The sequence below is a fragment of the Gouania willdenowi genome, chromosome 19 (genome assembly GCF_900634775.1).
Source record: "Gouania willdenowi chromosome 19, fGouWil2.1, whole genome shotgun sequence".
NCBI classification, from domain to species: Eukaryota; Metazoa; Chordata; class Actinopteri; order Blenniiformes; family Gobiesocidae; genus Gouania; species Gouania willdenowi.
This window is the reverse complement of record NC_041062.1, coordinates 7,918,384-7,941,777: the sequence shown is the minus strand read 5'-3', so window position 1 is coordinate 7,941,777 and position 23,394 is coordinate 7,918,384. Positions and strand designations below refer to the sequence as shown.

The 23,394-nt window shown below is 37.8% G+C and overlaps 2 protein-coding genes across 2 annotated transcripts in view; one reads left to right on the top strand and one right to left on the bottom strand.

Annotated features, from left to right (window-relative positions):
• The window catches only part of sema4gb (sema domain, immunoglobulin domain (Ig), transmembrane domain (TM) and short cytoplasmic domain, (semaphorin) 4Gb), a 37,712-nt gene extending 26,132 nt beyond the window's left edge, over positions 1–11,580 (bottom strand). The window contains exons 1-2 of the mRNA XM_028475981.1: positions 11,530–11,580; positions 3,349–3,613 (exon numbers count right to left, since the gene is read on the bottom strand). Coding sequence (XP_028331782.1) covers positions 3,349–3,493 — 145 coding nt within the window. The 5' untranslated portion in view covers positions 3,494–3,613; positions 11,530–11,580. The remainder of the gene's footprint in view (positions 1–3,348; positions 3,614–11,529) is intronic.
• Positions 11,581–12,710: 1,130 nt separating this feature from the next.
• mfsd13a (major facilitator superfamily domain containing 13A) lies at positions 12,711–21,924 on the top strand. The gene is made up of 9 exons (XM_028477056.1): positions 12,711–12,832; positions 15,280–15,545; positions 15,630–15,709; positions 16,718–17,167; positions 17,921–18,041; positions 18,378–18,474; positions 18,686–18,857; positions 20,354–20,547; positions 21,229–21,924. Exons 2-9 carry the CDS (start codon positions 15,378–15,380, stop codon positions 21,474–21,476), a joined length of 1,530 nt encoding a protein of 509 aa, XP_028332857.1. The 5' UTR covers positions 12,711–12,832; positions 15,280–15,377; the 3' UTR covers positions 21,477–21,924.
• The last annotated feature ends 1,470 nt before the right edge of the window (positions 21,925–23,394 follow it).

Genomic DNA, 23,394 nt, shown 5'->3' with positions numbered 1-23,394 from the left:
TTGGTGTGTGTGTGTGTGTGTCTTTGCTGAGGATGAGTGTGTGTGTCCACACTGATCCATCACAGGTGGTATGGGCAGAATGCGCTCACGCTCGGGCCTTTTGTGAAATCCTCCATGTTGGGTCTGAGATGATGGTTAAATCCACTGTAAATTTGATCGAGTGAGTCAACAACCACTGTGGGAAGCATGTGACCAACTACACACACGCACACACACACACACACAATGAGATATGAAGGCAGACGCTGGGAGGGAGACACTGATTGAACTTCTGGGGACAGAGTCAGAGCTGTCAGATGTTGTCGACTCTGTCCGTCTTATATAAGTGGCTCATCATTTCTTCACCACGCTGAAGAGTCAGTGAGATTAGCTCAGAGCATTAAGATAAACCCTAATGCACAAACCGTTATTAAACAGTTATATTAAAGCTGCTGGAGATGTATCCGTTATTTTATCAGATAAAGACATGGTGTAGCGCTCATAGATCAATAAATCAAAGTTTATTGGCTTGAAAAAAGATGTAAAAGATTAAATTTGCTGCTAAAAATTTTACCTTGCATTGTGGGATGTGGAGCCTCGTAGATGGATGCATGGAAGTGTTTTTACTTCAGTTTTATTGTGATTTTTTGTGTTTGCTCCCAAAGACTCTACCAAAGTTACTTCCCAACACATTTCTGGTGTTTTCACTGAAAGCTGCAGCAAAACAATGGTGAATGTTTAATTTTGGAGCTCCCACTAAAACATCCAATTCCATCTGAAATTGAATAACTCGTGGAGTGAGGTGATATCACGTGCAATACCGGTAACAAACTAGAACAAGAAAGGTGTCAACTTAAGCCAATCACTGTCCTCCTTATCTGCTGAAGAAACACAAGAAATCAAAGACGTATGAAGTAAAAACGCTTCTATGCATCCGTCTATGGGACTCCACATCCCACAATGCAATGCGCAAAACTTTTCCCACAATGTCAATAAGAGAGTGGATGTGTTCGAAATGTCACCCTCCGTACTATACACTACAAACTTAATAAGTATATACTGTCTACTATACAGTATACTATAAATATGGCTAGGAGGATTATGATGATGAGCATTCCCACTGAAGTATACCTCCAAGTTTCCCAAGATGTATTTGGTCACTTTCTCACTTTTTAGAACTTTCAAAGGTGGAGAATCAACAGAGATATTTAGCCTCAGTGTGCTTCAGGTTTTTGTCATTGTAGGTTTGATATGCATCTTGGGAAACTTGGAAGTATACTTCAGTGGGAATGCTCATCATCCTAATCCTCCTAATCATGCTTATAGTATATAGTAGACAGTATATACTCATTGAGTTTATAGAGTATAGTACGGAGTGAGACATTTTGATAACAGCCAAGCTCTTCTTCTTCTGCCTCTCCACCCCCTGTGGAGCCCAGGCCACTGACGACACCTCTCCATCTGACTCGGGTCTGGCCAACCTCCTCCAACTCTACCATCTGTGACCTCCATTCTTCATCTCAGCTTCACTTTTTCTCCCTCACTCGTTTTTAGGTCTCTTCCCTTGTGTAAAACCTGCTGTCATTGATGAGGTCCGCCTCAATCCAATCAAGTTGTTTCAAAGGCATTGAGAGCACAGATGATTTTAATGGTAGGACCTGGTCCCATCCTGCTTGTTGCAGGCCTTCTAAAGGGACAGGAAATGTGAATCCGTAGGGGATCTGATGTGATCTGACTCTCACATTCACACGTGTTGGGGGCGATCACTCCGAGGCTGATTAAAAAACGTGCTGACACGCTCATGCATGCCCTGCACTCGCACGTCTCCCATGATGATCGTAAAGTAGGTCAAGGACAACTTTCTACGAGGGCAGTGAAAATAAAACATCCAGTCTGTGATGAAATCCTTCACTGGCAGCATAGAATGTGAGATTGATTAATGAATCAGAGTGTTTAAAAATGAGTTAAATCTATTCTTTGTTTTTTCTTTGAGTATTGAATAAACTAACTCAATAAAGAATAACTTAAAGGAGTGTGATATAAAAGTTCAACCAGATTGTCTCTGTGGTTTTCTGTTTTCCTAATCTTGACATTTTGACTTTATTCTTGATTTGCCCAAAATCTTTTTTTTTTTTGCTTAGAGTTGAATCTGTCAAACTGAAGGTAGAGCATAGCAATGCTCCCAACAGATCTGATGACTTTGCACTGTTCCTGTTAACGCTAATAATACTAGTGTGCAGGGATGGAGGAGCAGAGCAGTGTACTGTGGAGTGATGGAGAGAAGATTCATCCACTCATCCAGAGCTGGACTCTCCTCCTCAGTAACCTCTACTGCAGTGATGGGATCAGCAGTGAAAGGTAAAAAAAAGCTCAAGTGTGAGTACACACACACTGCCAAAAACCAAGTCGTTCAGCACTATTCTTTAGCCGCAGTGCTCAGGTGCTTTTTATTAAGGCTCCTGTCTGCTGTTTCATTAGAGGAGGTGTTTGCTGAGCCGTGTGATCTAGGACAGGGCATGTGAGAGGCCATTAATAACCACGGGGCATGGAGGAAGATCTGTGTTCAGGGCCCACTTTGGAGAAAAATGTGCCACTTTTTCAACGACATGAAGGAACGGAGTGTTCATTGGAGTGAAAGCGAGGACGATGAGCAGAAGGTTTTGTCTTGTTCTGGACAGGGAGGATCCATAACCATAAAGTAAGCCAAATGATGGTCCATTGTTCTATGAATGTGTGATAACCACATTTATTTGTTGATCTAAATAATATCCAGTTATCCAGGAAGTTTAGTAATTTCTTGTTTTAATCAACAACAAAAAATGGGTTAAAAGTGACCAGAAATGGTGAAATGGGATTTTGAAAAACCACTGAAGTTGGTTAAAAGTTACAAATTAGAGACAGAAAAAGTGGTATAAAGAGTTACAAGTGTCAATATTGGCTTAAAAGTGGCAGAAAAAAGTTGGAACAATTAGTTTAAACTGGCAAATAATGGGCATGACAAAGGTGGTGAAATGGGATTTTAAAAACCACAGAAATTGGTTAAAAGTTGCAAATTAGAGTCACCAAAAATGAACAGAAAACGAGGTAAAAATAGTCAATATTGGAACAGTGAGTTTAAACTGGAAAATATTGGGCATGAAAAATCATGAATGTTGTTAAATTGGCAAAAATAACAGGTATTAACTGTCACAGCTTTACTCACAGATGGCTGCAGTTATTGGTGACTTTTTTTATGATACACATGTTAAATTTGCCTTTCATCCATATTTCCCACAACAGTTCATTCAAATAACTTTAAAGCCCCTTTGATATGAACAACTCAACTGATGTTTGAGTTTGTTTCTGTAGTTTTTAATCAGGTTTTATTACCTTTGGAGAAGACGGTGGTCCTGGGAATCACATCCAGGTCCAGAGATGGAGTAAAGGGAAAAGCCCACATCTGTGAAAGCCTGCTGAAGAGCATCAGCACCAGCAGGAGGAGCAGGATTGGCTGGGCCGGTCTCTGATTTTCCATGTTCAGCACTTAATCGTTAATCCAATTTATGCTCTGCTCTCGCTCCGTTTGCAGAAAAATGCGTGTTTGTTTTCTCTGGTCCAGCGTGTTTGACGATCTCCAGCTGAGATAAAACCACCTCTGTGCAGAGAAAAAGAAAAACCAGTGGTGAAACCAAACAAAAATAACCTGCATGCAAAGATTATATAAGTGGTAACTGGTTTAAAAAGACTTGAATTTACAAGTATTAAACTTGTCTATACTAAGAAAAAACAGTGAAATGTGAACAAAAAAATCAGAAATAAAAGCATGCATAAACCATATTTATTGAATAAAATTGTATTTAATAAAATAATATATAAAATAACCCTAAAAATATACAAAGCGACAACAAAAACACAGAATTACAACTACAATACAAAAATGACAGAAAAATAAACAAGCTTTCCACAAAAGCACACAAAATCTAAATAAAAATACAAAAAATTAAAACTAAAATACACAAATGACAGAAACATAAACAAGACAACCACAAAAACTAACAAAATCACACCAACAATACACAAAATGACAGAAAAATAAACAAATGACAACCAAAAACACACAAAATCAAGCCAAAAATACACAAAAGGACAACAAAAAACATAGAATAAAACCAAAAACTTCAACAAAAACACAGAATCACAAGAAAAAAATGATAGAATAATACACAAAATGAAAGAATAATACACAAAACAATACACATAAATTAAATTAACCAAACTATGAGTTTATTCCTATATTGGTGCTTTGATGGATTGTTGTTCTTAATGCTGTCATGAATTTGACAACGTGCTCTGCAGATTGAACAATCACATGTTTGTGTGTGTGATAAAAGTTGAGCCAAAAATCTGATACTGACAGAGAAACAACAACAACATCTCCTTGATCTACATCGACTCTCTGAAATGTTTCAGAGTCAAAGACGCCGTCCGATGACGCATTTGTGCAACACACACACACACACACATGATTAATTAGCTGTTTGCGCTGGAGCAGCATGATGGATAATCTGGAGATTAGGCTTCACGCCATCAGCACAATCTGTGGATCTGTCCCTGATCGAAGGGACTGTGAATGGTGGAGTTTAATCATTGCTCTCGCAGCATGGCAGGGAATCAAACCAGTGACCTCTGTAGGGCGTGTGCTGAGCCCTGAGACCAACCTGAGCGGTGACTCAGCAGGAAATGGGGATGGGGCACAGTTAAGGGTCTCATCTTCACAGATGCTGACCATGAACACAAGAAAGGATTAATAATGATCAATACTGATTATACTATAACCAACCCAAAAACTATGAATGCATTCGAGCATCGACACATTATTGGTCCATTGCAAAAAATGGCCAAATGAAGAGGAAACAGGTGGTATAGGGCATCTTATTTGGATGAAAAGTGGCCAAAAATGGTTAAAGGAAGGGCAAAAATTGGATGAAAGTGTCAAAAACAAATTACAAGAAAGGGGAAAAAAGGGTATAAAGGATTTTCATCGAGCGTCATTACCGCGTCAATCAACCCAGAAGTCGCCATATTGGAGGTACTCAGAAGATGAACAAAGCACACGCACACAAGCAAATGGCGAATATTGAGAGGAAATGGTGAATTATTGGCCGTATTAATTGGGTCAGACCGTGAAAAACATTTGGAGTTTTTTAGACTTCCAAAACTTATAACAAATCAGGAAGAACAATGTCAAAAGTTATCAGAGAAAAGGAGGCGCTTGTGGTTGGTGAAGCTAAACCAGGATCTACGAGGCAAAAATTTGAAAAACATCTGAATTTGTCTGGCCAAATTTTTGTCAGGTAAGTGAATTGTTGGTAGCAGCGGCTATATCATTTCTATCAAACTACTGCATGTGGCATTATTGACTTAATATAATCACATTTAATAGCCTGCTACAGTAGCTACACATGCAGTTGTTAAAATGTAGAGCTAAAATGTGCTGTATTTCTCATTGTATTTCAGCTAAAACATCTGACCTTTTACAGTTATTGCATTACTTACTTTGGCCTTCACAGCACATCTGTCGTTGATGACTTGATACTACATCTCCCTCACCCATCCACACACCATCTGGTTATAGGCCTCCAAACTTTTAAAGATTTAAGGTCTTCCACTGTGTACGGGCTTGGCAATAAAAACCAGGTAATTGACGATATCAGGATACATAATAGACAGAAGACTCTCCAGGTCGTCATTGATCCAAGACGAGGGAGCCGACTGCACCACCAATAAAGTGTAACTTTTCTAAATATCATGCCCAACTCTTTCCCTGTATGCCTTTGCATCTATAACGCATTTTGAGGAGCTTTTCTGTGGTTTATGCATCGCAGTGTTTACCTCTGAGTGTCTCCAACATGTTCGCTCATCCTTGTTAATACCCAGAACGTGACAAAGGTGAAAACCCTCTATTTATTGGCAAAAGGGGCTAAAATCTGGGGAAAAAAGTGTCAAAAATGTTGAAAAGGGGCAAAAATGGGACATGGGATCTGTGGCTCCCCCCTGGGGGGTCACGGACCCCAGGTTTTGCAATAGAGGCCCACAAACAGCATCTTGCATTCGGCCCCCACAAAGCTAAAAACTGCCCAGCCTGTTAGTCTGGTCTCATGCCTATAATCATGACATAACTTGTGTTTGATTTGACACTATAATGAATAAAGATTGATTGATTGATTGATTGATTGATTGATTGATTGATTGATTGATTGATTGATTGATTGATTGATTGATTGATTGATTGATTGATTGATTGATTGATATACCTGTCAATTGTAGTTCTTGCCGTCATTTGTTTGGCTCGTGTTTCACAGCAAAGGCAGATGTGTTTGCTTTTCCATCCTGGAGTTTTTGTGTTGTCATATGTGTGCTGACAGTTGGCACTGTGGTCATCATCACAAAGTGTTGTGTTGCTCCAACCATCACTTTAATTGTCCATGTGCACATGTGCGCCTCGTAATGTTTCTGTGCGTTCAGAGGGAGACATATAAGAAGGCTAGAGAGCTTTTGACTGGTCTGAGGCATCATATTTGCTTATAAGTCTATTAATTATGGAAACAGAACTCAGAGTAATACTAATTTTAATCTGACAGGGACCATGTTTACAGCTTTGACTCACACAACAACTGAAATGTTGATTTTCAGGTGATTTTACAGTTAAAGTGTAGTTTCTGTTACTTCATTCACTGCACATTATAAAATTATAGTTTAAAACAGTAGTAATTACTTAGTAGCTAAGTACTGTAACGTAACCCAAATGGTGGTGTAACATAACAGAAGGGGCAGAGCTAATAATTGCAACCTGACACAGGGGGCGGAGCTATTAATTGTAACATAACACAAGGGGCGGAGCTAATAACTAACATAACACAAGGGACGGAGATAATAACTAACCTAACACATGGGGCGGAGCTATTAATTGCAACATTACACAAGGGGTGGATCTATTAACCATAACATTGCACAGGGGGCGGAGCTATTATCTGTAACCTAACACAGGGGGTGGAGCTATTAACTGTAAAATAACACAAGGGGCGGAGCTAATTACTGTAACATTACACGGGGCGAAGCTATTAATTGTAACATATCACAAGGGGCGGAGCTATTAACTGTAACCTAACACAGGGGGCGGAGCTAATAACTGTAAAATAACACAGAGGGCGGCATCAAAGTTGCTGGAGATCATCTAGAGAAGTGGGACATGTTTGCAGGGCGGAGCTGTGAATCTTAACCTAATTTATTTCCTTTTTTTTCAATGCGAAACAGCTCAATGTGGAAAAACGGACATTGGCCCTTTAGCGTCCCCTACAGAGTGAAGAGAATTTAATATGGGGCAAACGTATTTTAATGCACTCCTCCTAGTGCGTTTCACTGACGGGCTCAAAATCGCTGGAGATCATCTAGAGAAGTGGGACATCAAAAGTTATCTATAGATTTTTGATAACTTGCATTTTTTCCAAAACCTTTTGAAAATGTAAATTTTTTTGAAAATGCTCACATTTGCACATACAAACTTTGATTTGCGTCAAATGTAAATCAGTTGTTAAACTCTCGGCCCTAAACCAGCTCAATGTTGAAACATGGAAATTGGCGCGTTAGTGCCCCCTACAGAGTCAAAAAAGTCAATGATATGCATGCTTTATTTTCTATCATGTTATTTTGTATCGAGATACTCTCCATTTTGTGTTAATAGGAAATTGGCCAAATCTTGAAAATCGTCAGCTCAAACTTTACACACTCCCCCTGGAGCTACTACTACTACTGCTACTACTACTACTACTACTACTACTACTACTGCTACTACTACTACTACTACTACTACTACTACTACTACTACTACTTCTACTACAACTCCAGTAATGTTCTTGGGTTAGTAATAATAATGCACTGATAGTATAAAATTCATATATTATGTCTTTGTATGAACTTCAGGCAGCGCATCAAAGGCGGCACAGCAAAGGCGGCATGGTAAAGGCGGCGCAGATTGCCGAAGGCGGTGCAATTTGGTGAAGGCAGTGCGGTAAAGGCGGCGCAGCCAAGGTGGCGCGGTAAAGGCGGCGCAACAAAGGAGGCGCGGCAAAGGCGAGGGCTGTTAATCGCCTTTTTTGACCTATTTTATATGAATACAATATTCTTATCTAATTTGTATCACTCTTCCTGCATCATTACATTAAGCCTCTACTTCTGTCAACATGTAGGATGTGTTTTCTCCCTGAGAGCAGAATGGTTGGATGTAATAACATTTCTGAGGGTGGATCAATGACAAAGTGGGATTTTCTTGCTCAACCTTTTGACTGATGCTACTTAAAATGCCAAAGCACTCAAACCTATGATTGCTGTGTAATTACTGTCTAATAATACGCCTAATTTTCTGTTATATATTCAAATCCATCCTTTAGTAAACATTCAAACACATAAACAGTAGACTAGAGATGGGCAGCTTTTATCACGGTAGAAAACACAAAAATGTGATCGTCTGATCAGAGAAAAACCTGCTCTCGACCAGGCTAGCCGTTCAGCATAAATTATCATGGGGATGTAGCTTCATAAGACATTGGCGAGCTACGTAGTCCAGCATACACTGATTAAATCATGGAAGTTAGCACGATAAGAGGTAATCTCGCTTTGTAACGTAGGCCCTTAAAGATCAAGACTTAAGATACTCGCTGACAGCAGTCCTTTTTTTCTTGTTACCAAAGACATTCACCTCCATCTTATCATGATTTCATTTACTCATATAGTAGTTTACTTATTCTAAGCAGTCACACAACACCTCAATGGGACATTAGTCATCTGGGTTCAGTGATAGATATAGTTGGGTGTCATCTGCGTAGCTCTGATAATCAACCTTACAGTTCTGTAAAATTTGTCCTAAATAAAGCATATACTGTATGTATAAAGGCTAAACAGAACAGAGTCCTGAGGAACCCCACAGGACATCGGTAATCTTTTTTTTACAGTATTTTTTATGTATTTTTGTTGTCCTTTTGATTATTGTTGTGATTCATAATATTTTTGTTGTTGTTTTTGTATTTATTTTTGTGGTTGTCTGTGTTTTCTGGAGTCGTTTTTATGTATTTTCATCATTGTTTTGTATCATTTTCTGTTATTTTGTGTATTTTTGTAGTCGTCTTGTGTATTTTTAGGGTCATTTCACGTAGTTTTGTTTTTTGTATGTATGTATTTTGTTGTTGTTTTGTGTGTTATTTCCGTTGTTTATTGTGGTTTTTTTTGTGTCATTTTCATGTATTTTTGTTATCCTTTTGTGTATTTTTCTGTCATTTTGTATGTTTTTGGACTCATTTTGTGCATTTGCTTTGAGGGCTGCGCAAAATTAGACCAAGAGCCGCTTGTGGGCCCCGGGCCCCCAGTTGCTAATGTCTACAGTAGATCATTTGAGTTGCGCAATGCAGCCTTTATGGATCAGTCTTATTTGCTCACATCATTAAACAGAAGCTTGTTTAGATTGAGATTAAGGTAATCTGCATCATGCTCCTCACTTAATTCCCAAATCACTTTTGGCTTTTTTTTTATGTGTAATGTGCTGGTGAAGGAGGCCACTGGAAGATAATTTGACACGTCAAAGGAACACCCAGATTGATGCTATGGCTCTGCAGTTTTGCTTTGTGGAGATGAAGAAATCCCCAAAAGGCAGAGCTGCAGATTGGAAACTGGGGCTGCATCAAGAACTCAAGCTCTAAAATGTGCATTATGACCATTAATGCTCCCAGACTGGTAGAAATATATAGTACATTTATTATTGTGGGAAATTTTGCTCATTAAATAAACAGAATGGGTCTGTTTAAATTAGTGGTTCTCAACTGTTAAGAAGACAGGATCCAAAAAAACATCTGAACAAATGGAAAATGTTCAAAGTTTTAACATGATATTGTGAAGCGATGGAGAAGTTTGAACTAAAACTTAAATGTCTTGCAGGTAATAATGCTAGAGTTCGAAATTTACAGTAGTATGACTTATTTTAAGTGTTAAGTTCTGGGAACATATGCTTGGCATTAGGCAGCAGTTTTCATATACAATTTAAAAAATAAATTTGATTAACAAAGGGCATTTTAAAAGATGAAAGAACTGTATTTTTATTATGATGATCAATATATAAATTGTGCATCAGGAAATTCGAGTACCTATTTCTAACTGTGCATTGACAGCATTGCATGGAGAAAAAAAATCCACTTCAAAATAAAAGCCCGCAATATATCAGATCACACCAGAGATAATCATGGAGTTCTACAAGGCTCTGTTTTAGGACATACACTTTTTTTCACATCATGAAAGCCTCCAAGCACTGCTCATGTTCTCTGTTACGCAGACGATACACACGTCTATTTAACTATTCAATCAGAGGACGCAACCATGGACAAAAACTCAAGCACAATAATTTCCATTCAAGCATGCTCAGAGTAGTTGATAAATTACCAAAAAAGCATTATAGTTACTGCATTAACCATTATAAAGTCAAGTTTTAGTGTGAATATAAAATGTTATATAGTATTGTAGTTAATTGTAAGTTTATCTCAATTACCTCCAAGGACTTTATCATTCTCTCAGTTTGAACAAACACACTTATCTTCCTCTTTTTCCTTTTCTTTTTTTCATCAAATGATTTTAATTCCTGTTGCACCAGTTCAGCCTCTCAAACAAGTGTCAATCTCAAGTGACTTTCTAGTAAAATAAAGGCAAAATACATGTGGACACCTCAAGAAGTCACGTGTCAAACTCAAGACATGCAGGCCAAGTTTGGTCCTCCAAAGCATTTAAACTCAGAAAAACAACGTTGATCTTTAGTTAAAATGTAAAATTTCACATTCAACATTTAGATTTAGATTCAACATTTAAGATTTGCATTTAACATTTAGATTTAGATTCAACATTTAAGATTTGAATTTAACATTTAGATTTAACATTTAGATGTACATTTTACATTTAACATTGAAGTTTAACATTTAGATTTACATTTTATATTTGAATATAACATTTAGATTTAACATTTAGCATTTAACATTTACCATGTAGATTTGACATTTAGATTCAACATTGACATATTTTTACGAGAAAAAAAAATCACAAATCTCACAAATATTGCTGTACATCACACGGTTTTTTTTAAAACATGGTTTGTTGCTAAATGTTGCAAAAAGTTACCATTAATTTTAGCATGTGCAACTTTACACCCCATACTGTTAGAATTAAAATGTTCAGAATGTGGCCCTTGAACCAAAATGAGTTTATTGTCTCCTGCTTTAAGTAATTTCAATAAATCTGCATGAAAACATGACAAGGAATTACATATAATAGGTTTTTCATGTGTTTGAGGTGATAAAGGGGGGAAAAAATGAGTGATGTGTAGCCAGATGTTTTGCGCTGGTCCATCAGCAGTTTTTACGCAGTAGGTTAAAGACACGCACCTCTGTCCGACAAGGACTGCAGCACTGAAGTGGAAGGAGACGAGCACACGCACACGCACACGCATTGAACAATACAAAATACCAGTAAAATATCTCTCACCTGTCCGATGGTTGCCAGGTTTGAGACTCGCTCACGATCCTCTGATCGTCCTCTGAGCGACTGAATATCTGCTGCTGCATTTACACACAAAACTGCAGAGACTCTCCACCCACTACACGCGCACACACACACGCACGCACACAAGCACACTTTCTTAATCGTGAACTACCCAGATTTGACAGGTTAAAAACAAATATTTTGTATGAAAAAAAAAAAACGAATTAAAACTTAAAAAAGTATATCCAAACGTTTTGCTGCTGTAGGTTGAATTTAAATCAAAACTGATGAAAGCTGCATAATAAATTAGACGTATATTGAGCTGGGATTTAATTCATATTTGAGGATGTTGTACAACAATCTTCTGACTATGCGTGTGTAGAACTTTTATTAAAAAGTAATTCTTTATTTCAGTAAAAAAAAAAAAAACCCCACTAGTTTCTTATGTCATTAGCCATGTTATCCATGGCTGACCCCTAGAGGACAAAAAATGATACTACAACTCAAAAATATTTAGAAATTGTCTTTACACACTTGGTCCGTTTTTCCAAATATTATTTGTTTTCCCTTTATGTGACTGTAATAACTAAATGTATTTATCTATTTCTAACGAACGAATAAAGAAATAGATTAAAATGAATGAACCAATCTCAGCAGAAAGAAAAAAATATATAATAAAAGTCACGTTTACATATAATACACCTTTGACTCGTTCGACAAGTGATAGGAAGAAGTCTAGGCTTACATATATACTGTATAAAGCACAAAAAACTGTTTAAGGTCAAGGAATCTGTGTGTGTGTGTGTGTGTGTGCGTGTGTGTGTACGTGTGTGTGTGTGTGCGTGTGTGTGTGTGTGTGTGTCAAATATCTCAGCGATTCAGGCTCTAAGTTGAAAGCTTATCCTAAGCTTAAAGATGCGTAGAATATCTACAATAATTTAATTTGCATTAGGAATTTTGTGTTTACTAGGTTAGTTTATAGGTGATTTAACTTTTTTCTGAATTAAAGAGGAATTAAAACTCCCATGTGAAGCATCCATGAAAAAGCTACTTAACCTCCCACTTTTCTATAGCAAGACATATTTCCTACGGGCACTGCACTAGTATTCTATAAGACCACACAGAAGGTCCTCGTCGCTGGTAGTCGTCGCTTCCCTTATCATGTGACGTCACAAATGTGATTGCCCGGATGTTGTCCACGTGACGTGTACTCAGACACGAAGCTTCCGCCGAGCCGCGCCGAAACAACTTCACCAAAACGAGCCACAACCGGGAAATCCTCTCGGCCTAGTTTAGAGACCAATACGTAAGTTAATCTTCTACTCCAGTTATTCCATCAGACTCTGCTCTTTGCTTTCCCTTTACTAGCTTTCTGTGGTTAGCTACCGCTAACTAATAACTGATGTTTCGAATCAAACAGGTTCCCTGTTGATAAATGACTGATGTCCAAATAATGCGTGGGTGGTTACTACAAATCCACTTACATAAAAGCGTGTTAAACGTTAAATAAACGTGATATTAGTCTGTTTAATTTTCACTGGCTAATTGGAATACGTTTACACGGACCCCCCGCTGGTGTATTTGTACGTCCGTCACCAGTTAACTTGGAAACCAGTGTATCCGTCACACCAAGCTAACACAAGCGAGTTTTTTCACTTTTTAGTTAATTCTTCGGGTCTGTAAATTAAATCATCTTGTCCAGAAAATATTACAAATGTCCATAGTTGGTGTATTTTGGTTTATTTTTTTCTCATTTCCTGTGTTTTTTTGTTGTTGTCGGTTTGTGTATTTTTCTGTATATTTGTTGTCAACTTTTGTGTTTCTTATTTTTTTTTTTTGTGCTTTTCTTGTTGTTTCGCATATTTTTTCAAATTTTCTGTGTCTTTGTTGACAATTTGTATATTTTTCCTCTAATTTTTGGTGGTTTGTATTTTTCACTGCGTTTCTGTTTTGGTTGTTGTTGTTTTTGTTTTGTTTATTTTACTCTCATTTTCTGTGTTTTTGTTTTTGTGTTTTGTATTTTTCTGTTTGTTTGTTTTTTGTGTGTGTATATGTTTTGTGTTTTTGAAGTAACTGTGTATTTTACGATTTTTGTTCTCCTTTTAAGGAATTTCTGTATTCCTTGTGTATATATTTTTTTGGTTACCCACGTCTGTTCCATAATGTTACTGCTTATACTTGTTTATATTTATAACTACAGCGAGAAGTACAACCATTGTCGGGTTGGTCAACGGTTCTCCAGCCTTGGTCCTCACAGACTACTGATGCTTTCGTAACCATAGAAACCACTCAGTCCTGTTCATTTTATTATTGGCTTGTTTAGAAGTAGGTATGGTGTAATTGGTATTATGTAGGAGAATAAGTCAGATTTAATCGTTATTGGCAGTGTTTTGAGCAACACAGTGGGTTTCAATCAGATTTATTACAAATTTAATTGTGGTAGCTAGTCCTAAAGGTCATGTATGTATGTCTATGGTAAAAGTATGCGCATGAGTTAAGTTTTAAAGAAATCAAAGAAAGAAAAGAAAATAAATTGTTTCATTTCCAAGTGTTGCATCTTTTCCAGGAGTTTTTCGGGGATGACAGCTTTTCGTTTGTCTGCCATGTCTTTCTTGGTAGAATGTGCTACAGCATCGTTATTGAAAGCTTTAGGGAAGGGACAAGTTTGAGCAGGTTGTCAGAAATGAAGCTTTTTACAGTTTGAACACTTTGGATTTACAGGCAGCTCTGAGTGTTGATGTGGTGGGGGAATGAGTGAGAACAGAAAATGAATAGGTTTTTTTTTTTTTTAAGATGTAGTTTTATATGAGGCCAATGTCATGTGAAGCATAAAAGTGCATTTCAGTAAGAAACAAAACAAGAAAATCAAAGAGCAATATTTTACTTTGAGGAATTTGTCAGTTTGTGGATAAATAACTCCAGATTGCCACCTGCACTACCAGAGACTGGGGACCCCCACTGTACCTGAAGGTGTTTGAACATAGACATGAACATTGAAGAACAGTCATGTGGAGACAGGGCCATCTATAAGGGGGAATAAAGGGGAGAGCTTTTTGGGGTACATCCATAAAGTCATCAAAATTATTATCCATTGTTCTATGAATTTGTGATAAGCACATTTATTTGAAAAACCACAGAAATTGGTTAAAAGTAGTAAATAGAGTGGGCAAAAACAGACAGAAAAAGTGGTAAAAAGGGTTCAAAGTGTCAATATTGGCTTAAAAGTGGCAGAAATAGGGGAGGGGTAATGTAATTTTAAACAGTACGAACAATTAGTTTAATGACAAATCGTGAATGTGGTTAAATTGGCAAAAATAAGCATGAAATATGTTGAAAGAGGTTAAAAGTGACAGTAATGGGTCAATATATGCAACATTAGTTAGGAAAGTGGTGGAAATGGTTTATAAGTGTAGAAAATGTCTGCAAAGTCGAAAAAGGCATTGAAATTTGATGAGAAATGGGAGTAATGTAGCAAAAAATATGGCAAGAAAAAGTGATGAAAATAAGTTTGGAAAAAAAAAAGGCAAGTTTGGTGTAGTTGCAGAACAAGGGTAAAAAATAAATGAGTTGTTTAAATGATTGCACGTCTGAGGGTCTGTGAGAGAACAAAAACAAACACTAATGAGCACAAAATGTGAGCAGCTCACTATGGCTCTGCTCTCACCAGGGAGGGGCATCTCATTATTCTTCATTTTGGAATTCTCCGCTCCGATTTGTCATGTTTCCCCGTGTGCGTGTGTGTTTTTGTCACAGGTTGGCATGATGACGCGGTGACCCGGGCTCAACCAGGCCCTGAGATGGTTCCAACTCGGTACGGAGAAAAGACGAGAGACTGAGAGAGAGAAGAAGAAATGGGAAGGAGCGTCTGGGGTTTCTGGCAAAGTGTGCTCTCTACTGCGGTGCTGTACGGCTCGTTGGCTCTGTTCACCTCCATCCTGCACAACGTCTTCCTGCTCTACTATGTGGAGACGTTCGTGTCTGTCTATAAGATCGATAAGGTCTCCTTCTGGGTGGGAGAGGTGAGGCACGACCAGCGTGAAAATCTGAATGAATGTGTAATGTATCCATCTGTCTCCTCACTTCCTGTTTGTGCTCCTCCACAGACGGTGTTTCTGATCTGGAACAGTTTCAATGACCCACTCTTTGGATGGTTGAGTGACCGTGCTTTCCTCAGCTCTCCTCCGTAAGTGTCGTTACTATCACTGAGGCACATCATTTTCACCACATTCACATCTAGTTTAGTTTTCTAATAACAGATTAAATTTTTGGATTCAATGCATTGCACAAAGCTGCATCTTCTGTCTCTAATTTACATGTAGCACAAACACATTGTCATAACAAGAGCCTCGTTATCAACATATCTACTTTATTTATATAGAGCTAATTACAACAAAAGTCATCTCAAACCGCTATCAAAATATAAAATTCGTAATAAGACAAAAAAACAAAAACAAACATATGTGTTTCTAGAGTCATTTTGTTTATTTTTGTTGTCATTCTGTATATTTTTTTCTCATTTTGTGTTTTTGTTGTCAATATGTATATTTCTCTCTTTCTTTTTCTGTTGTCATTTTGTTAATTTTTTTTGAATTTTTCTGTGTTTATATAGTCAATTTATTTATCTCATTTTCTGTGTTTGTTGTCATTTTGTGTATTTTTTTCAGTTTTTTTGGTCTTTATTTGTCATTAAATTTTGTGTTTTTGGAGTTGTTTTGTGTTTTTTTGTTCCAATTTTAAGGATTTTCTGTTTTCTTTGTGTGTATTTTTTGTTACCCACGTCTCCATAATGTTTATATTTATAATCGCACAGAGAAGTACAACCGTTGTCGGGTTGGTCATTGGTGCTCCAGCCTTGGATTTCACAGATCACTGATGCTGTCGTAGCCATAGAAACCACTCAGCCCTGAGTTTTTACTTCAACACGGGCTGAGCGTGACTATGTATGACCGTGTGTTTGGCTTTATTCAGGATGAGTCGTGTCAACATATCAGTCGTCAAATCTTCTCTGTCAGGAGTTCATCATCCGTGTTTGCTTTGCTAGAAGCTGCAAATATCAGACACAAAGACAAGTGCATTTATCTGTCATATTTAATCTGACTTCACACAAAAAATTGTCATAATAATAATCTGACTTCACTGGACTGTTTGAGACTGTATTTACCATTGTAGGTGCTTTGTGTCTCCTCTCCAGGACGGGTCCACAGATCTGCTCTCCAGAGGTGGTTCTGAAGCGTCTCTCCGCTCTCTCCACCAATGGGCCACTCTTCGCTCTCTCCTTCCTGGCGTTCTGGGTGGCGTGGGCGGCCCCTGGCCTGCAGTTCCTGCTGTGCCTGTGCCTGTACGACAGCTTCCTCACCATGGTGGACCTGCACCACAGCGCCCTGCTGGCCGACCTGGCCGTGTCCGCCGCCGATCGCACGCGCCTCAACTTCCACTGCTCGGTGTTCAGCGCGTTGGGATCCCTCTCCGTATTCCTCTCCTACTCCTTCTGGGATAAAGACGACTTCTACTCCTTCCGTGTTTTCTGCGTAGCCCTGGCGGCATTCTCCATTCTTGGATTCTTCGTGGTGTCTCGGCTGCTGCAGCAACGTTTCAGAAAGGAGCTCCACCCCAAACACCAAGAGACGGCGGCACTGAAGGAGTAAGAGTGATTTTAAAACAGTGTTTCTCAAATGGGGGTACGTGAACCCCTAAGGGTACACAATGTCACTACAGGAGGTGAGAGCGAGAAAGGGGAAATTAACAAGTGAAAATGTAGAAAATATGAGGTTTTGTAAAGTTTATTTTTAGTTAAAAGCAATATAATAAATGCAATATCTTTTTTTATTTTTTTGCAAGAACAAAGCATGCATAGCAGTTGTAAAAGATTGTAGACTTTATCAGATGTTGACATAAGTTAGGTATTGGACTGTCTCCAAGTTGGTTAAATTAGAAATACAGGGGATACTTGAGAGAAAGTGCAGATTATCAAACGAAAACGTAAAAAATGTGGGGTTTTGTAATGTTTGTTTTTAGTTAAAAATTCTAATCATAACAATGATTATAGAAATTATCTTTATTAGATGATGAACTGAGTCAAAGTCTCACACCAGGTAGTAGATGACCAGAAATTATAAAAACTATAGAAATATATTCATTGAGGAGGCACTAAATACTGTTTCTTTCCATTTATTTATAATGGGATTATTTAAAATGTGTGTTATCACTTATTCATTTCATCATTATGCTCTATAGTTGTTTTTTTCATAGAATTCTGAGCAAAATGTGTACGGCCGACAAAGGGGGTACTTGAGCCAAAAAAAGTTTGAGAACCATTGATTTAAACACACAGTAAACTGTAAAACCTGAGCTGGAGTTTAGATTTTTCACTGTTTTATTTTTTGTGATATTTTAGAGTTGGTGATGCCCATGCCCCGCCCACCTATCCTGAGAAATCTGTTACTATTGGTCAGTACCTAAAGCAGCTTTCCAAGCACAAGAACTTCCTGTGGTTTGTCTCTATGAACCTTGTTCAGGTAAGAAATTAGTAGGGCCGGACAAAAATGAAAGAATTCCCTTTCCTGCAGTGATATAAGGAGGGTATATCCTAAAAAGCTAAAAATTGATGCAAATAAGAGGGGATTAAAATGGATACAGCACAGTATGTGCTTGGATACTTTTCTTAAACAATAACGGGCGCTGTGATTGCTTTAGTGCTGCTTGTTTTGACGTCGCTGCCTCTGCGGGAGACCGTAACCGTGGCAGGAAAAGAACTTTAGTTGACAGCCAGTGCTTTACGTGATTAAGAATGCAACATGTGGAAGGTGTTTTCATCGTCATCATCGCTGTGGTTGTGTGCTCTTCCTCCTCAGGTGTTCCACTGCCATTTTAACAGTAACTTCTTCCCTCTGTTCCTGGAACATCTTCTGTCTGACAACATTGCAGCCTCCACAGGTTCAGTTCTGCTCGGTACGAGGCTTTGAATCCTTCACACGCTCCTTCTTTTCTGTATTTTATCTGCAAACACTTTGAAGGTTGTTCCAATCGAGCTGATTTAGTTTTTAAAGTCACACAACAGACACGACTCAGCCTGTTTTTTATTAATTTGCACCATTTGATCTGCTTTCCTCCTTGTTTTTATCCTTAAGTTTGATTTATTTCTGCTTCTGCTCCCACACAGGCGTCTCTTACGTTGCCCCCCACCTGAACAACCTGTATTTCCTGACGCTGTGCCAGCGTTACGGCGTGTACCAGGTTATCCGCTGGCTTTTTTTGCTCAAACTGGGCCTTAGCGCGGTCATGCTGCTAGCAGGGGCTGACCACATATTTCTGCTGTGCGTCTTCATTGCGAGGTACGGCAACACGGCACGCGCATCAGGCGCCTGTTGTGCAACAGATGATGCTTTTCTTTGCTTGTTTGTTCACCTTGATTGTGTTTTTGTTACACACACACACACACAGTTATGCAAAAAACAACATTTTGCTTCCCTTTGTGTATTTTTTTGTCATTTCTTAATCTTTAAACATCAACATTCTCCTAAAAAAATTTAAGTTTTGGCTTTAAGTTTGAAAAATGCTGCTGCTTTTAATAAGCATATCCTCTAATTAGTAAACTCACCGAAACAAGTAATTCTCGAGAAAATAAACAGTTTTTGGCATGTTTTTTATTATTTAAATCAAACATCTGTCCCTGCTCGTACAGTGTGTACACTTAGGTAAGTTCTAGTGCGTTGCCAGGGCCACCACCTGCAGAAGTTAAACTGTAACACCAGCTAGGCCATGGGCAATAGGTTGAGGTTTGGCGATATAGAAAATTACAATATCACCTATAATGATGTAGTTTTATTTTATAGCTTATTTTTGTATTAAAACACTCATTTTAGGTGTCGCTGCTTTCGCTACTTCCTAGAACAGTTAGATGGATTTCTGAGTGCGTCCTAACCCAGACCTTCCCCTAAACAAGCCACACTACAGAACTCACTCACACGTGCTGTCCCTTAGAGGAGAAAAAGCCAAAAGCTGTTTGTTAATAAATTTTACATCAGCAAATTTAACTCATAATTGTATTCCTTGCAAAACTTTGTGTTAAAAACATTGAAATTTATATTGTGTCTTGCTGTTTTGAGGAAAAATATTGAGATATGAGTTTTGATCCATATCGCCCAGTGCTAGCACCAACTGGGGTTTCATACCATGTTCCAGCAGCGCGAGAAGTCGCCCAAATGCTTTTGGTTTCTGTTCATCCAGAGCTGTTGGAGTCTGATATCTTTTATCTCATAAGTTTGACAATAATACAAATTTATATAAATAATTCAGGATTCTCGTCAGCGCAGTTGAACATTGGGGTCTCCAACGATGTGATTTTGATTTCTATGTTGTGTTTCAACCAGCGTAGGGGGCTTTTCTCTTGTTTTTTCATTTTTTAATCGTTACCGGTACAACAATTGTTGTACAGTTGGAAACAAAAGTGACATCCAGGCTCTTTTTAATCTGCATTACTGCAGGTCCCACATTATACCTAATTTAAATTAAAAAAATATATATATATATTGTCTTTGCGCTTGGTGCAAGGAACACCTCAGAGAATGGAGAGCAATTTTTGGCTTTAAAGTAAGGCTGTAACAAAGATTTACCAAAAAAAAGAAATTGCTTTATTTCAAAAATTTCAAAAATGTCCCCCCCAGCCATAAGATTACCAGCCCTTATGACAGTAAAGTATCTCATCTGGATGATCTCTGTATTGTGGCTCCAAGTGAACGTGGTGCCACAAATTGATGTTTTGGAAACACACGTCAGCTCTTGTAGGAAGTTCCTAGTTAAACCCCCCCATACCCCCTCCCCCCTGCAGTAACCGAGTGTTCACAGAGGGAACGTGCAAGCTGCTGAAGCTCGTCATCTCTGACTTGGTGGACGAGGACTTTGTGGTGAACCGCCGGCAGCAGGCAGCCTCAGCGCTGCTCTTTGGGATGGTGGCTCTGCTGACCAAACCTGGACAGACGTTTGCGCCACTCATCGGCACATGGCTGCTCTGCGTCTACACAGGTACCGACCCCCACCCCTGCTCTGAGAATTTAATATTTACCAATTAAAAGGTACCTGTAGTTGAAATGTATTTAACAAAAAATGTGTTTTATGTATTACTAATAAACAAAATAAAAAACACTTTGAAATTACTTTTTAGAATGATTTTATACCTATATCATAAAAATAATGAACAAAATTTAAAAAATAATATTATAAAATACATTTATCTTGCCATGTCTGCATATGCCATCAAAGGTTAACTCTACAGGTAGTATAATTATATATTTTTTTTAATATTGTGTAATTGTGAACGTCTTTTGCGTTTTCTTTAGGGGAATTTTTTGGAACTGTTTGTGAGGAAATTCTAAGTTTTGAAAAAAAATATTTCCACAACTGGTGATATAAAACGACAGCAGTCATGTGATATAAGCATGGTCAAACTGTGGGACCCACAAGTGAATTTTTTTGGTAATTTACACAATGATAAATGTCATTTTTACTTTCTGTAGAGAGCCTTGAGTTTGACTCTTTGCTTTAAAGCGAAAGACGGCTCTACATAGTTTATGCTCGAAGGTATAAAATTGTTCTAAAAAGTGATTTTAATGTGTTTTTTTTTTTATAAAAAGGTGCACATATTTTGTTTACCCTTTAATTCATCTTGACCGTACACATGCAGCGTGTTGTATTTGTCGTCCTCAGGTTATGATATCTTTGATCCCGTGAAGGATTCTGTTCCTCCGTCCGACGTGCACTCCTCCTCTGGCTCAGGGACGCCTCCTCTGCGTCTGGGCTGTTTCTACATGTTGGTATTTGTGCCCATCACGTGCGCCGTCCTCCAGCTGGCTGCTTGGTCTCGCTTCACGCTGCATGGCCGTAAGCTGCAGGGCATCAAGGCTCTGAGGCAGGGGGGCCAGCACGGCCACCTCATCGGGGTCAAGATCATCTGAACTAAAGAGGGAACTTTGCCTTATTTTCTAATGCTTAGATTTTTAAACTATATTTATATTCCTACAGTGGACCAAATGTTAAAACCAATCAGCTTGTAACACGCCTCAGACCAAAGATGGGCGTGTCTGTGTGAGTGTGGTTGCTGCTAAATAAACTGAGGGTGTGTTTACATTTTTTTAATCATAGGATGAAGTCCCATACATACATACATACATACATACACACACTCGCTCTCCTGCCAATTTTCATGACCAGATCTGTATTTTTTCACATTATGTCCAGTTTTGATGTTTCTGCACCAAACTGCCATTAATCTATTAAACATGTGATGGACTGTCGTGTAACTTGTGTTGGAAAAATGAACATTTTTAATTTATCTGTTTGTTATGATGAACTTGAAAGTTTGTCTTAAATAAACCTCATTCTTGATGGTGAAAGTTGCTACAACTGTCTTAATGTGTTTTTTTTTTTTTTAACAAAACAACAAAGTTTGTTTCTCTATTCAGACTATGCCACGTGTCAAACTCAAGGCCCGGGGGCCAAACCCAGCTCCTTCAGAGCACCCCATTTGGCCCTCTCAAATTAAATACAATTCGTCATTTAAGTATCTGTCATTTATGTCTTACATATTGTTGATGCCTTCCATACTTTGTCTAATTTATGACTGAAAAAACTAACTCAGACACATTAAATGTTGAAATTGTTTTCCCGCCAAAAACATGTGGCCCACTTGTGATCGAGTTGGCCCTTGAACTAAAAGGAGTTCGACACCCCTGGACTATGCAATTGCATTGGGCCCAAAGTTGACCCCTTGGCCTCACCTAAAGAGAAATAAATTACCCATTCTTTATCATTAATATGCTTAAAGCATCAATGTAGGATAAAACAGAACAACAAACTGATTTTGAGGCCAACTAGAGATTATTTTAAACCTAAATGTGCCTGAAAATGTTTTTTGTCACGGATATAAATGAAAAAAGCAGCGAGGTTGTGAAGCAACATTTTTTTGTAAAGTTTCCTTTCAGATAGAAAACCAACATTTAAATCAATAAAGGACCATGCAGTTGCTTTTTATTTAACTGTAAATGTCTCAATCTATTGGTTTTCTTGTAAATGGTTGCATTAAAAGAAGTATTTGACAATGCATTGGAGTGTAAGTATTTTCTCTTCATTATGATGGACACAAAATTTCTCATTTAATACCATAATAAATTATTTTTGTTCATGTGTAATAAATGTATCTGGAAGGTTTAAATTAAACATCAAATTTGAGGGAAAATATATCGAAACATATTAATGAATTATTGCAGATGAAGCGAATTTTTTTTTTTAAAAAAAAGGCTTCTAATGCAAAGTTTCAGAGAAAAAAGTTGATGATAGAGACATTTTAATAAATATTCAAAGCTTTGTAGCTACAAAAATGGGCTTAATTTTTTAAAAAAAAATTTCAATATTTTTAACATTTAATTAAGTTTGTTTCAAAGCTCAAAACTACCAATAAACTGTTAGAAAATATAAGGCTGCCATATATATATATATATATATATATATATATATAACAAAATAATTATACTGTCTGAAGGTTTTTCTGTATTTTGCAATTATTTAAATGCATTTTAAAAATTAAATCTTGAACGTGCTACACTAGATGAACGCAATTTGTTTAGTTAAAGTAAGACACCTTCTCAATTAATGTGAAAAATAGCTAATTATTTCAGAGGAAACTCAAGCGAAATGAAAACAAAACTAGGAACGATCCGTGATTGGTCAACAGAGCTACGCGCCGGCGAAGTGAACCAATCAGATGTAGACTTTGGACGGAGACAGGAAGTGGGAAGTATTCAAACAACATCTTTTAATGTTATCGGTTTAAACTTCCGTGTAAGTATATATGAATCACACAAGTTTAATACACTT

Bases quoted from the DNA above. Each gene is read 5' to 3' on its own strand.
- mfsd13a (XM_028477056.1), top strand. From the start codon at position 15,378: ATGGGAAGGAGCGTCTGGGGTTTCTGGCAAAGTGTGCTCTCTACTGCG. The intron at 18,042-18,377 runs GTAAGAAATTAG...CTTCCTCCTCAG, and splicing joins TCTCTATGAACCTTGTTCAG to GTGTTCCACTGCCATTTTAA. The intron at 20,548-21,228 runs GTACCGACCCCC...TGTCGTCCTCAG, and splicing joins GCTGCTCTGCGTCTACACAG to GTTATGATATCTTTGATCCC.